Genomic DNA, 12,780 nt, shown 5'->3' with positions numbered 1-12,780 from the left:
GGTGGTACCGTACATTTCAAGCGGCTAAAAGTCACTTTTACATTAAGTTCGCAGTTCTGTCACGTGCCAGGTACAACGAGCCCCACGCGTCCAATCTTTGTTCGTTTACGGCACCACTTCAGCAGCAGCACACGGGCAGGGGGACAAAAGCCCCCCATAGGCAGCCAGGAGGCCCCGTTCCCACACTGCCCCGAGACAGTTCAGAGTCACAGAGAAAGATTTCAGACGCTTTAAACAAACAAAAGCGTTCCCTCATCACAATACAGTTTTCAGAAGAGCTGCTCCCGGTTCAAATAGCTTTCAACTCAATCCAAAACCCCATAAGCCCCACCGAGTTGTACTGTTAAGCACAGTAAAACTTACAGCCATTAGGCACATTCGGCCACTAGCTGGTGCTCGTCAGCCTGGTACAAAGCCCAGAGAAGGAAGGTGCAACCGTACTGGGATAGGGGACAGCACTGCCCCAACAGAACCAGGCTTTGAGTTTTCCAAGACTTCCTTTAAAAGAAAAAAAAAAACCATCTTTAAAAGAAGATGTACTGCCGTGTTATTCACTTAACTTTAAAAGATCACAGAGGCAGGGGCACCTTCTTTTTAATACTCCTCTACCCAAAATTGAGTGTCTATTGATATCCAAATATCTAGTAATTTAGAGATGAGAACAGTGCCACAGCATAGAGGATGACAGCATCTGTACAAAGTTTTTATTAATAAACACATAAATAAGCACATATAACCCTTACACATTTCTCCAGGTAACATGACAAAAAAAACCTTAAAGTAACTCCAGAAAAATCCTGCTTAAGGGGCCAGCCAGCTTATGCTGGTTGAAACTACAGGTATACTCTCTGAAAACGTATAGGACCTGATTAGTTTAAAAACGTTTTGCTAGATGACATAACGTGCTTGTTGCTAAGTCATAGACCTGAGATATGTCCTCTTAAGTTTTTTTTTTTTTTTTTTAAAGGGTGCTGATAATTCAATGCTGTTGCCTTCCATCTAGCCTGACATTCCACACCATGTTTTTCACTGCAAACAGAGTTGGTGGCAAATTCATCTTTTACTTTTTATTACAGTTCTCTGTGATCCATTAAACACGTTTCAGTCATCACTTTACGGGAGAAGCCAGCAAGAGACAAAAACTGACTCAGAAAGGCGTTGCCTTTCAAATGAGATTATGATGCCACTTCAACAGTGATGACTTCACACTTTCCAGTATCTTGATCTGTGCAGGTAACATGCAAGGATCCATCCCTAAAAGAAAAATTAGAAAGGACCATCTCAGCACAGCATTTAGTATTCAAGACCCAGAGAAACAGCAGTCTTGTGCAAATGAAAAGGAAGCAAAATTAGCAGAGCATGCAGGGAAGAATATGCTTATTTAAACTTTATTTCAGTTTTAGTTTACTGTGTTGTGTATTTAGATGCATACTTCTTGTTCTCCATTAAACTTTTTGCTTTCCTCAAATATAACAGAATTGATTCAGGAACGTAGCTTATATATTTGTATTGTTGTTTAACTAACTTAGTGCAGATTTGGAAATGCAATATGTAGTAATATTCGAAACAGTCATACTGAGAAATGACTAATGGCAATCAACAGATAAATGCATCTTCCTCAAAGCACGAGGACTGTTACAAAACAGTCTTCAAACAATCTCCTTCAAAGAAATAAAACTTCCTAAAAAAAAGTTTATATAAAATCCTTTTTAATCTAGGCATAAAACAGCCACATGCAAGATTCAGACAGAAATGTGTTCTTGTGAACTTTCACTGATGTGTTTCTTTTAATACTTAAATTAAGTTTTTTAAAATATTAAACTTAGAATTGGAGAACTCTTAAAAATAATCTAAGTAATGCCTTAGAAAATATTAATATTACTTACAAGAAATGGTGAACTCTTAAAATAATTAGTAAGTTTTTACCTCACAACTACATATATGAATCTTAAGATATATCTCTTACCAATGCAAACTCGTACTCAGTTCAAGACTGAAGTATTTATGTCTATTAATATAGAATACGCTTGATAGTTAACATAAGAAAATGAAATTATTTTGTACTCAGATAACAAGTAGGGATTTAGTTTCTCAGCAATACCTAAAGAACTTTCTTATTATTTAGAAAAGCAGCACTGATTTCAAGAGAACCCTCAGAAGACAAAAATGATTTCATTACTTGGAATTCCACCTTTGGATATCTTTATAAACTATTACAAGTATTTCACATCAGCCCAAATACTCAACTTTTTAAGACATTAGAAAGTCAGCAAAAACTCTTCAGTATTAATCCCCTTCCCCATCCCCTATCATAACCGTAAGATCCTTTACAGCAAACAGGTAATTCTCTAAGAAGGACGTTTATGAAGCTCAATTTCCTATGGTACTGGTTTTCATGCTTAACATGCTTCTAAAAGGAGAGGACCACCAGACTTCTTCATAAATGTACATAGGAAGTCCTTCATGTATTTATTAGCAACTAGTACAGACTGATCTCACTTCCATTATTCCCAAGAGGGCACTGAGCAGAACTACCAGACCACCTTCCTGGGGATACCCGAGAGCATGACTGCTCTGGTATAGTTAAACCATTTGTTAGAAGTGTGATGAAGCAAGTTAAATGGCAGAACAATAAATATTTTTGCGTACCTTTTCATAGTAAGAACAGTCAATAGATCATGTAGGCCATCTTCCTTTTTATCTAAATCCTGGAGCACAATCTAGAAGGAAAAATAGAGAGCTTAATAAAAAAAGTGTAAGATCTTTCTTGCACAGCAATCTAAAGGAAAAACAATGCACGCAGTAACTGAGGTATGCAATTTATTCTGTTTAACATGTGGTATTAATATTCAACATTAAAGCATGCCCCAGAAAACTGCACACGCCTGTAGTAAAAGTCTCCCTTTTAAAAAAAAAAATTAACATCTGCATGACTGTTTCAGTGTTTTTATGTTTTAGAGCCCATCAGCAAGATAGCTGGAGAACTTATATCAACTCTAAACTTCTGGACAACTTCCTTACTCTATCCTCCAAGACCCTGTGGCAGGACCAGGGTAGAAAGAAGAAAGTTACCCTCAAACATTCTGTCAGTTTCAGCCAAAAGTCTCTTTGATACTGTAAAAGTACACTGAAGCAAAGCTAAGATCAGTATTTGAAACAAGCCTCTAAGAAGGCTGACTTCCAAGTGTTATCTTTTCATTTTTCATGGTGTTAAATTTTCACTTGATCTGAACTGGTTTTAATACCAACATCCAACCTAATTTAGGAAGGTCATAAAGGAACTACAGTACATACACTAACTTCTTCATTACCTCCATTTCTAAGTAGGTACAAGAGGGACTGGTTATGGTGTCCCATCCCCGATGAGTTGCATGCACCACAGCAGTGCCTTAAAACCTTAAAACCAGACAGACTTTTATAAACTCAAGAGGGAAGCCTGATTTTTTTTTTTTTTTAAAGCACTCAGTAATTCACGGTACGTTTATAGAACGTTCCAGTACAGTTTCCAGAGAAATGCATTTCATTTTAATTTTGTAACAAGTTACAGTGGAAGCATGACTGCTCGATTTAATTTTTTACCCCCTAAATCCATGTCATTTCCAAGTAGGTTATACTGCAAGCACACATGCACATGTCTACACTCACTTGTGCAAATTTGTTTTCTTCGTTCATAGGACTTTTCCCTAACGACTCATACAGTTCAAGGCATACAGAAGAAGTGTTTCCAGGAGCATGCAAGGTGTGCTGCCTTCGAGCTGGTAACGGGGTCCCTGATGGAAATAGCACTGTGAATTTGTCAGCCCCCGTCTCATCTACTCCCTTTAAAAAGAAAGAAAAAAAGTTAATGCCTTTCAAAGTATTTTAGTAAGCCAGAAGCCTTGTAATAGTGCTCCAAGAGAAAAGAAATGCAAGATACATTCCCTCTGCTGTATTTACCATCACAACAATTCCATTAAAAAAAAAAAAAAGTTTCTGGAAGTGAAAAAGATCCAGCAATTACAAGGGCACAGCAATTGTTAAAGAAATAGCAAGGACAATCCATCTTCTTGAGTCAAGAGGAGCTGCTCTATCAATACCAATACACATACACTGGTCAGGTGTTAAGTTGTAATTTATTAAAACAATATTATTTCTTTAACATCAACGCATAAGTAGTACTACACAACCACTGCAGCAGTAACATTTTCAAGTAATTTTACCCTTACCTTAAGAAGAATATCCTTGGCAGAACACTCAATAAACAACGCCTCTTCTTCTAGAGAAGGATTTTCTTTCCCTAGTAGGATTCCTGCCTCTATCGCTGCACCAATGGGAATAACTTCATCCGGAGGTATTGAGCTCAGTAGTTCCACATTTGGGAAGATGTCTTTGATCAGCTGCTGCAGTTTTGGGATTCGAGCAGATCCACCACACAAAACTACCTGGAAAATACGACAGTGTTTTCAAATCTCTTTTCAGAAAGTAATTTCCAAACAACAACAACAAAAAAAGACAGGCAACAGCCTGCAACAGAGAACCATAAACTGTTCTGGGATCCTTTAGTATCCATAGCTGTTAAAAAAAAAAAAAAAAAAAAAACAAACAACAACTCTGATGCTATCTCCATTTAGCTTCTCTTCCTTTTGCATTTGAAGTTAAAGGAAATAGTTTGCAAGTTTGAAATAGCATCCTGAAAAAGTTTCTCATAAGAAGCACCAACAAGATGAAGAAGCATTTTAAAGATTTAGAAATCCATCATAAAATCTGGTTAGGCTGGGAGAGACCTCCAGAGGCCCAGTCTCCTGTTCAGAACTCATCAACAAGCAGCTAAACAGATACGGATTCCAAAATCTCTCTGCAGGCCCTACCTTCATTGTTTGATTGCCCTCATACTACAACCTTCTCCTGTTTCCTCCCATCACAAGTTGTGCTGGTTGCTACTCCATCATGTACTTACACAAATAAGTCATGTTTTGTCTTATTTATGCCTTCCAACCAGGCAACTGTAGGCAACACAAAGGTCTATCCCTGAGCCTTCTAACAGCCAAGAAAACACCTTTCTCCTGGCCCCTCCTTGAACATCTTATGATTCAGCCTTTCTGCTGCACAAGTTTCAGTATTTCTGTGAACTACAGAAATGGCCATCCAGATGCAGTTGGTCAGAGTGGAAAGGAAAAGCTTCTCAACACTCACGACAATGCTCCTGTTATTACTTCTGTGCTGCAAAGGCAAACTGCTGTTAAACTTCTTCCACCAATTCCATGAGTAACAATTACAGCAATATTCCCTACAGATAGTTGCACAGCAGTTAGGATCAAGTTACTCTCTTGTACCAAAGCCAAAAGGACATCTGAAGCAACTAGTAATAGTTACTATTTTTTTACTCGACACCTTTGACGTTAAAGCACTGATTTCACATCTAATGTCTTAACAAGGAGGAACGGAGGAGAAACAGTGGCACCAAGCAGACATTCAGCACCTTGTTTAACTCATGAGAACAAGCTGAAACTTGGGCTTTCTTCAAATGTCAGCTAACCCAACCCAAAAAGCAGTGAAAGCAAAATCTGTATTACAGAAAGTACTCCTCAGATCTACTGAGAGTTACACTAACACACCTAACAGAGACAAATCTCTGCCACGCACTCAGCAGGCATCAACAAAAAATAATTGACTGAATTTACCTTACACTTTAGTCCAAGTACCCTTTAAAGACCTGGAATGTACACGCTTTGTTACACTGGAGCTAAAAATGCATAAACACATCCAGAAATAGCTCAGTGTAAGGAAAACAGGTCCCCTACTTTTTCTTGTGGAGCTATAAAGCTTAACACGGACAATTATTATTACCTTATTGATATCCTCAGCTGTAAATTCAACTTGCTCCAAGAGCTTTTTAATTGCTTCTACACACTTACTAAAAAGCGAAGAACAGATAAGTTCAAATCTGGCCCTAAAAAGAAAAAAAAAAAAAAGAAACAATAAAAACCGTGTAATGTCATTCATTAGCAACAAACACCCAAAGCAGATCAATCACTCTTAGAATATACTTTACTTCTATAGCTATACCTCATTTTATGCCATTTTTAAGCAGTCAAGATCTGATTTCCAATTTATTAATCTTAAAGAAATTACTTTTGTTAAGATAGTATTTGTACTATCTATTCTATCATTAACACCTTTAGGAAATTCAGGTTCGTTTTTCTTTGTGTAATCTTGAAGAAAAAAAAAAGTCTCATGAACACAACAATAAAGAAGGAAAAATATTTGAACTTAAACTTCCAGAGGCAATCAAGCTTCCTCTGAGGGGTAGGTACTTGTAAAATTAAAAAGTAACCAGTGCTTAATTCAAGCTCTTTCAAACCTGAATAGGATCTTTCACTCCACAAAAACACAGTAAGTCAAATTCTGTGACACAAGTATCATTATCCCAATCAAGCCAAACATGCTACACAGCAGAGCTTCTCATGCTTGGAGACACTGTGCCTGACTTCACCAGATCTAACTGCTGCTATAATGCGTGCACAGCTTTGAAAAAAGAAAACTAAAGTCCAATTTCACTTTGCCAAAGCTGCTGGTGACTGAAAGAACGATAAAAAGTTACTAAATACTTCACTAAAAGATCATTTCCAAGAAAGAAAGTACTTAGAGCAGGACACAGTAGTATAAACAAGGTGATAAAAAACATTTTTCATTACAGCTGTCAAAAAGACATCAAGATTTCCAGGACTCCTATCATTCTAAAGCTCATTTAGTTAAGAGTCCCAAAGCGCTTTCCTGTAAGAAGAAGAATCACAGCAACAAGAAGAATAGAGAGAAACATCTTGAGTAATTTAGTATCTGTTTGCCTTTCATCAGGGACCAGACTCCAAAAATGGGATCTCCATGTACCTTTTCAGTGTATTTTTTTTAATCCATTACACAAACATTTCTAGTGTTACTGCTCAGCTACTACAGATCATGACATGACAGAATCAACATGAAAGACAGCTCAAAAGAAAAAAGAAGAAACCACAAGTTGACCTCCCCTCTTACATCTGTTTCCAAAAACTAGCATTGCCAAATCCCAAAGCGTATTAACATTCTAAATACAAAACAGAAAATCTTACAGCACACTTTTACATAACAGTAGTAGCTTCAAGGTTTGTTTTACCTGGATACATTACAATCAAAATCCAATCCATCGTACAGTGAATCTACAAAACAGTTTGCACTTCCCAATGTTGATAATGAGTGCTTTGCAACATCAGCACTGTTCATTAACTTCATCATAGCCCTGGGATTTCCTCTGATATCATGCTTACAAGACCTACGTTAAGAAAAAAAAAAAAGTCTGTTTAGAAAGGCAAGCATTTGAATGGCAACATTAACTTGCTGAAAAAAAAAATATTACTCAGAGCTGTTAACATTTGTCTGTAGACATTTTAGCATTACCTACAACGACTCTACTGAAAATTCACAGAGAATGAGAGCATCTATTCCATTTCTAACTGAAGAACACTGTGTGGAGCCATTCCTCTTCACTTAGACATTTATATAAAGATATAAGACTCTGAACTGATTCTCAGCTCCAACAGCTTACTGTTTCTTCACTATCTTTGTGAGTAAAATGACTCAGTCTGCTACATCTGACAAGTTAATATTAATTCTTTTTTTGAAAACAAACATCAGATAATCAATGTCCTGTCTTGACAACATACTTGGCATTCAAAACCTACCTCTGGAATTCAGATGCTAAGTGTTGTGCTAAAGCTTCTGTGAAGCACACTCCACCAATGCCATCATCTGTGTTTGTAGCAAGCACACGATATATTCCACTGTTTACCTCTATAACTGTGATAGAAAGCGATGTTCCACCAAGTTTATAAACCAACACATTGCTGTCACGGTAAGGAAAATTGAAAGTAGCATTAATAAGCCATCTAAAGTTATGCTTACTTTGGCATACTTTCTAAAATCACCACTACTGTATAATGAATTGCAGGTTTTAATCAGTTCTGCCAAGAAAGTTTGATTTCAGCTGTTTGTATTTACCTATCCTGTAACCACTCACTACTTGACCATGTCTCCTAAAGAACAAGTTACTCTGTTCTATACAGCAAGAGTCAGCAACGTTAATCCTACAACACAACTGAGCACTACATTTAAGGTCATGGATCCCAATTATATGCAAATGATTAAAAAAAAAATAAATTGCCAGTAAGGAAAGAAAGCCATCTGTTTTCACTGATGGCAGTCATGGCTATTTTGAAAACCTTATGAATTATCTGAATTCTCCTGAGAGGAACTCAATACACATTCCAGGCAGAACCTTTAAGTCTTCAAGTGTCTGTAAAGTGACCCCACTTCCTCCAACTGGCTGTGTAAATCTACTGTTGAAGGGATACATTTTTCTTCAAGCCAGTCAGCTCATTAAAGCACAACACAATCCAGGGACAAATCTTAAGGACAATGTCTTTTAAAAAAAAAAAAAAAGTGAAAAACTGGAACAATAAAGAGTTTTTAAACACTGTACATTCCAACCTGAAAATCTGGCAATGCAGCACTCCCTCATTTAAGATTTCTCAGGCTAGAATGCGATGTGTTAAATCTCTATAAATTTAAACCACAGCAGCTTAAGTTTGAGTAGTAAAATATTTACCTTTTCCCAGTGGGTGAATCTTGGCCAATTCCGTAAGCCAGGAGAGCTGCAGAGGGTTCATGAATTAATCTCATAACATTAAAACCAGCAGCTGCAGCTGCTTCCCTGTGATAACACACAACAGCATTTAACTACAGTGAAATCACTAAGGTATGCACATTAAGACCTCATCAGAACTAGATACACAACCAATTCAGCACTTGGTTATAAGTAAAATGACCAGAAAAGAAAAATACAAAAGTTCAGCTGCAATTTTTTTCTTCAGTTAGCTGGACCTGCTGTAGGCTTTTTTGTCGAGGAAAACATTGATCTATCAGACTTGCACACTCCACAAAAAGAAGAGCCAGCATATTAAATCATATCCTATTTCTCATTATATGAAAACTCCCATTCAGTTCAACTGATTGAGAATTTCATTTCAGAAAGGTAAGTGCCATGAAAAGTTACTAGGCAGGATTTTATTTCCTATCTTCACATTTTCTCTGTTTCAAATAGGAACCTAATGTCTTGATTGACAGCTGCAAGTTCAAGTCCAGCAGAAGAACTTCCATTGCTGATCTGTCAGGTCTGCTTTAGGCATGTCAAATAACAGAAATCTTAATCCTCTTACCCAAGGGCATTTTTCTGATTCTCTCCAAAATCAAATGGTACAGTGATAACAACGTCATTTACATCTGAACCCAATGCAGATTGAGCAGTTTCTGTTTATAAACACAGGCAGAACATGTTGATTAAAAGCAAAACATCAACATATCTTAAAACTATGAGGACAGCTTAAGAACATTTATTATATACCTTTCATTTTACTGAAAATTAGTTTTGCCACATCTTCTGGGCTAATAAGTTTATTATCTATCTCATATTGAAGTTTTCCATTCTTCTCAACAACCTGTAAAGAAAGACAACATACCCTTGTTAGATGCATACTTTGGTTACTACTGAAAGTATTGTTCAATTTAGTTTCTGTTCTAATAGCTAAGGAATAAAAAAGGAGGAGCTTGTATTATCCAACAGACAGAACAGTGACATTCACGGTGCTGTAAGTTTCCTTTTGCTATTAAAATGTTTTCTGTATGACAACAACTAAACTACTTGCCTGCTTCTATTCAATAAAAATAAACCTATGGATATCAACAGTGAAAAACCCAGGGAAAACCACACATCCTAAGGAAGGTATGTTCCAAGATGTTTCTTCTCCTCATATATTACAAGAGGCCAGGAAGTTTTTAGTAACTAGCAAAGTACCCTAAGAAATACTACAATGTTATTAAAATAATTGTTTCTCTTGATGCAGTCAAGAGATGTATGTAATTTTTCTGTTGGACTATATTGCAGCGACGCATCTCAGGAAGTGATGACATTCTCTACTATGTAAAGAGATACACATGCTCTATACAAGAGCAAACAGATCATACACTGAGAGCTGATCACTGCAGAACACAAACAGCAGAAAACAACAGTGTAAACTGAAGCAAGTTATTCTGAGAACAAAAAACTAGATCATACTCACCGAACATTTGCTTTCTTTAATATATTTCTTTGCTTGGGGGTCTCCAGAACTGTCAAGACAAACACAGAATAGCAAAATAAGTTGTTTGCTCAAGAGTAACTGCAAGAAATTCATCTTGCTAGGGTTTCTTTTAGTGTCAATTTAATTTTTCTTTTAGTGTCATATTAAGCTACATTCTAGGCAAAATTCCTCTTCTCATGCTGTAGATACATTTATAGAGATTAAAAAAAAAAAAACAACAAAACAAAGTGAATGTTCTGACTTCCTCTCTCCTTCAACTACTAATAGTGCAGCCCACAGGATTAGAGAAGTGATCATCCCTCTGTACTCAGCAGTGGTGAGGTTGCATCTTGAGAACTGTCTTCAGCTTTGGACTTCTCACTACAAGAGAAACATCGAGACCCTGGACTGTGTCCAGAGAAGGGCAACTGAAGCTATGAGGGGTCTAGAGCACAAGTCTTACGGGGAGCAGCTAAGGGAACTGGGATTGTTTGGTCTGAAGAAAAGGAGGCTCAGGGGAGATTTCATGGCTCTCTATAACTGCCTGAAAGGAGGCTGTGGCAAGGCAGGGGTTGGTCTCCAGATAACAGTGAAAGGAGAAGAGATAAATGTTGGATAATGGGACAAATTTCTTCTTAGCGGTGAGGCACTGGAATTGCCCAGGGAGGTGGTGCAGTCATCAGCCAGGGATGTGCTGAGGGAAGGGTAGAGATGGCACTGAGGTGGTGGGGATCGGTCAATGGTTGGACTCAATAATCTGAGGGATCTTTTCCAGCTTTCAATGATCTGAGGGATCTTTTCCAGCTAATTCAATGAATTAACCTTTAACGCTGGGTGTACCCACCTTTCAGTGCCAGGTTAACTTCACTACATCACTTACCTCCTCCCCAGGATCTGCTTCACTTTCACCACAGTGTTGGAAATGTTCCTTATTCTGCTCTGCTTTGCAGCCAAGCCCACAACCTGAATTAAACAAGTTAAAAAAAGAAGTAATTCCCAGTCAGAGCCCCTCCCAACCCGCCGCCGAGCGCAGCCTCACCTCCTCGTTCTCTGCGAAAGCCACAACCGCAGGAGTCACTCTGTCTCCGGCGTCGTTAGCGACCACATCGGCGCGGCCGTCCTGCAGAGAGAAGCATCACCATGAGCCGCCCTGCAGCGCAGCCCCGCAACCCCGGGCCCCACCGCGATCCTGCGGCGCCCCGGGCTCGCACACCTTGTAGACAGCGGCACACGCGCAGGTAGCGCCCAGGTGAACGCCGATGGCCGCCATCAGCCACGCGCGCCCGCCACCCCACAATGCCCCGCGCAACCAATCCCGCTCCCCCTCTCTTCCCGGCCACCAATCAAAGCCCGTCTCTTAAACCAATCGCGACGAAGCGCACTGTTTGTCCGTCCTTCTCTGCGACCCCGCAGCTTGGGAGTGGCGTCATCGGCGAAGCGACCAATAAAAAAAAGATGAGCGTGACGTCATTGATCATGGCAACGCGGCAGGCTTTGCGCTAGGGGCCGGAAAGGGCTGATGAAGGCAGCGCGGTACGCGGAGCCGGGAGTTAATTTAACAGCAGGTTATTACGAAAACAGAAGTTGAAACGGAGAAGGATGAATGAAGTTATTTCATGCATATGCTAAGGAGGTTTTATGGCTACTTAATGAAGCGCGTGCAGACAGTGTAAATATTTTTTTTAGCCAAGTCTCGTCATTATCAGTGAGGCGGTCATGCTGAAGTGCTGATTCTGCACAGCCCAACCAGGTGTGGCGAACTTCTGAAAGTACATCGTGCTGTGTCCACTTCTGCTGGAGAAATCCATCTGCACTACCACAGATTATTGTTATTATTTTTACTAATCAATGTGTTCTTTAACTCTGCCCAAAATTTAGGGAGATTTAATGTTATTCAGGCAGAACTCGCCTCCTGACGTGCTGAAGTCTCACATCCCCATCAGTAGCACATCCCCAGTGCTTCGCTTTTAGCCTCTGAAAATCCTGGCTGTTGTTTTTCTGAGGCAAAGAACCACTAAGGTTCGAAAAGGCCACTAAGAGCACGTAGTCCAACCATCATTCCCACTAACCACATCCCTCAGTGCCACTGCTGTCCTATTTTTGAACACCTCCAGGGGTGGTGACTCCACCCCCTCCCTGGGCAGCCTGTGCCAATGCCTCACTGCTTTCCGAGAGGAAATTTTCCCTAATGTTGGAGAGTTTTGATGTGCAGAATCAATCTCTGTAACCCACATAATGTTATAAAGCAGGTATGTTTATTACGGCGCTGGGAAGCACTGGGGATATTTTTACCATAAATTCTTCAAAGATTACATATTTCAGAGACCTCTATATTCCCACAGGTAATACATATTCATTAATTACGTGTTGGACAATTAACATATACACTCCTATCAGGTAGTAATTTATGAGGTCTCCAGTCTTTTATTCCATGATCTCTTCTACCGCCTTTCGTCCTTTTAGCATCGTGGCAGTCCAACTGACAGTCTTTTACTTCATCCAGTGGTCTTCCTCGCTCATCCTCTAGATGAACTTTCTTCATTGATGCATGCTCAGTAGGAGAATGCCAATTATAAGTAAATTATAGGTGCCAAAATCATAACATTGCTCACTTAGCACTCGGCCATTATTTTTGAACATCTGCTCATCCTTG

The 12,780-nt window shown here is 39.0% G+C and overlaps 1 protein-coding gene across 1 annotated transcript; it reads right to left on the bottom strand.

The window, feature by feature from the left end:
- Positions 1-675: 675 nt before the first annotated feature.
- On the bottom strand, positions 676-11,493 carry HSPA14 (heat shock protein family A (Hsp70) member 14). The gene is made up of 14 exons (XM_085216213.1): positions 11,341-11,493; positions 11,167-11,247; positions 11,008-11,090; positions 10,128-10,176; positions 9,413-9,506; positions 9,228-9,318; positions 8,618-8,722; positions 7,695-7,856; positions 7,130-7,285; positions 5,827-5,929; positions 4,206-4,421; positions 3,646-3,819; positions 2,650-2,720; positions 676-1,254 (listed from the first exon to the last, which is right to left on the bottom strand). The coding sequence occupies exons 1-14, from the start codon at positions 11,395-11,397 to the stop codon at positions 1,176-1,178; spliced, it is 1,521 nt and encodes a 506-aa protein (XP_085072339.1). The 5' UTR covers positions 11,398-11,493; the 3' UTR covers positions 676-1,175.
- Positions 11,494-12,780: the final 1,287 nt, after the last annotated feature.

Source organism: Meleagris gallopavo, chromosome 1, assembly GCF_905368555.1.
Source record: "Meleagris gallopavo chromosome 1, MGAL_WU_HG_1.1, whole genome shotgun sequence".
NCBI classification, from domain to species: Eukaryota; Metazoa; Chordata; class Aves; order Galliformes; family Phasianidae; genus Meleagris; species Meleagris gallopavo.
Note: the sequence above shows the minus strand (reverse complement) of the source record. Positions and strands in the feature narration are given on the sequence as shown.

Coding starts and splice junctions, on each gene's coding strand:
- HSPA14 (XM_085216213.1), bottom strand. CDS start 11,397: ATGGCGGCCATCGGCGTTCACCTGGGCGCTACCTGCGCGTGTGCCGCT. Junction 9,319..9,412: donor AATTTTCAGTAAAATGAAAG/GTATATAATAAA, acceptor GTTTATAAACAG/AAACTGCTCAATCTGCATTG. Junction 8,723..9,227: donor AATCAGAAAAATGCCCTTGG/GTAAGAGGATTA, acceptor GTGTTATCACAG/GGAAGCAGCTGCAGCTGCTG.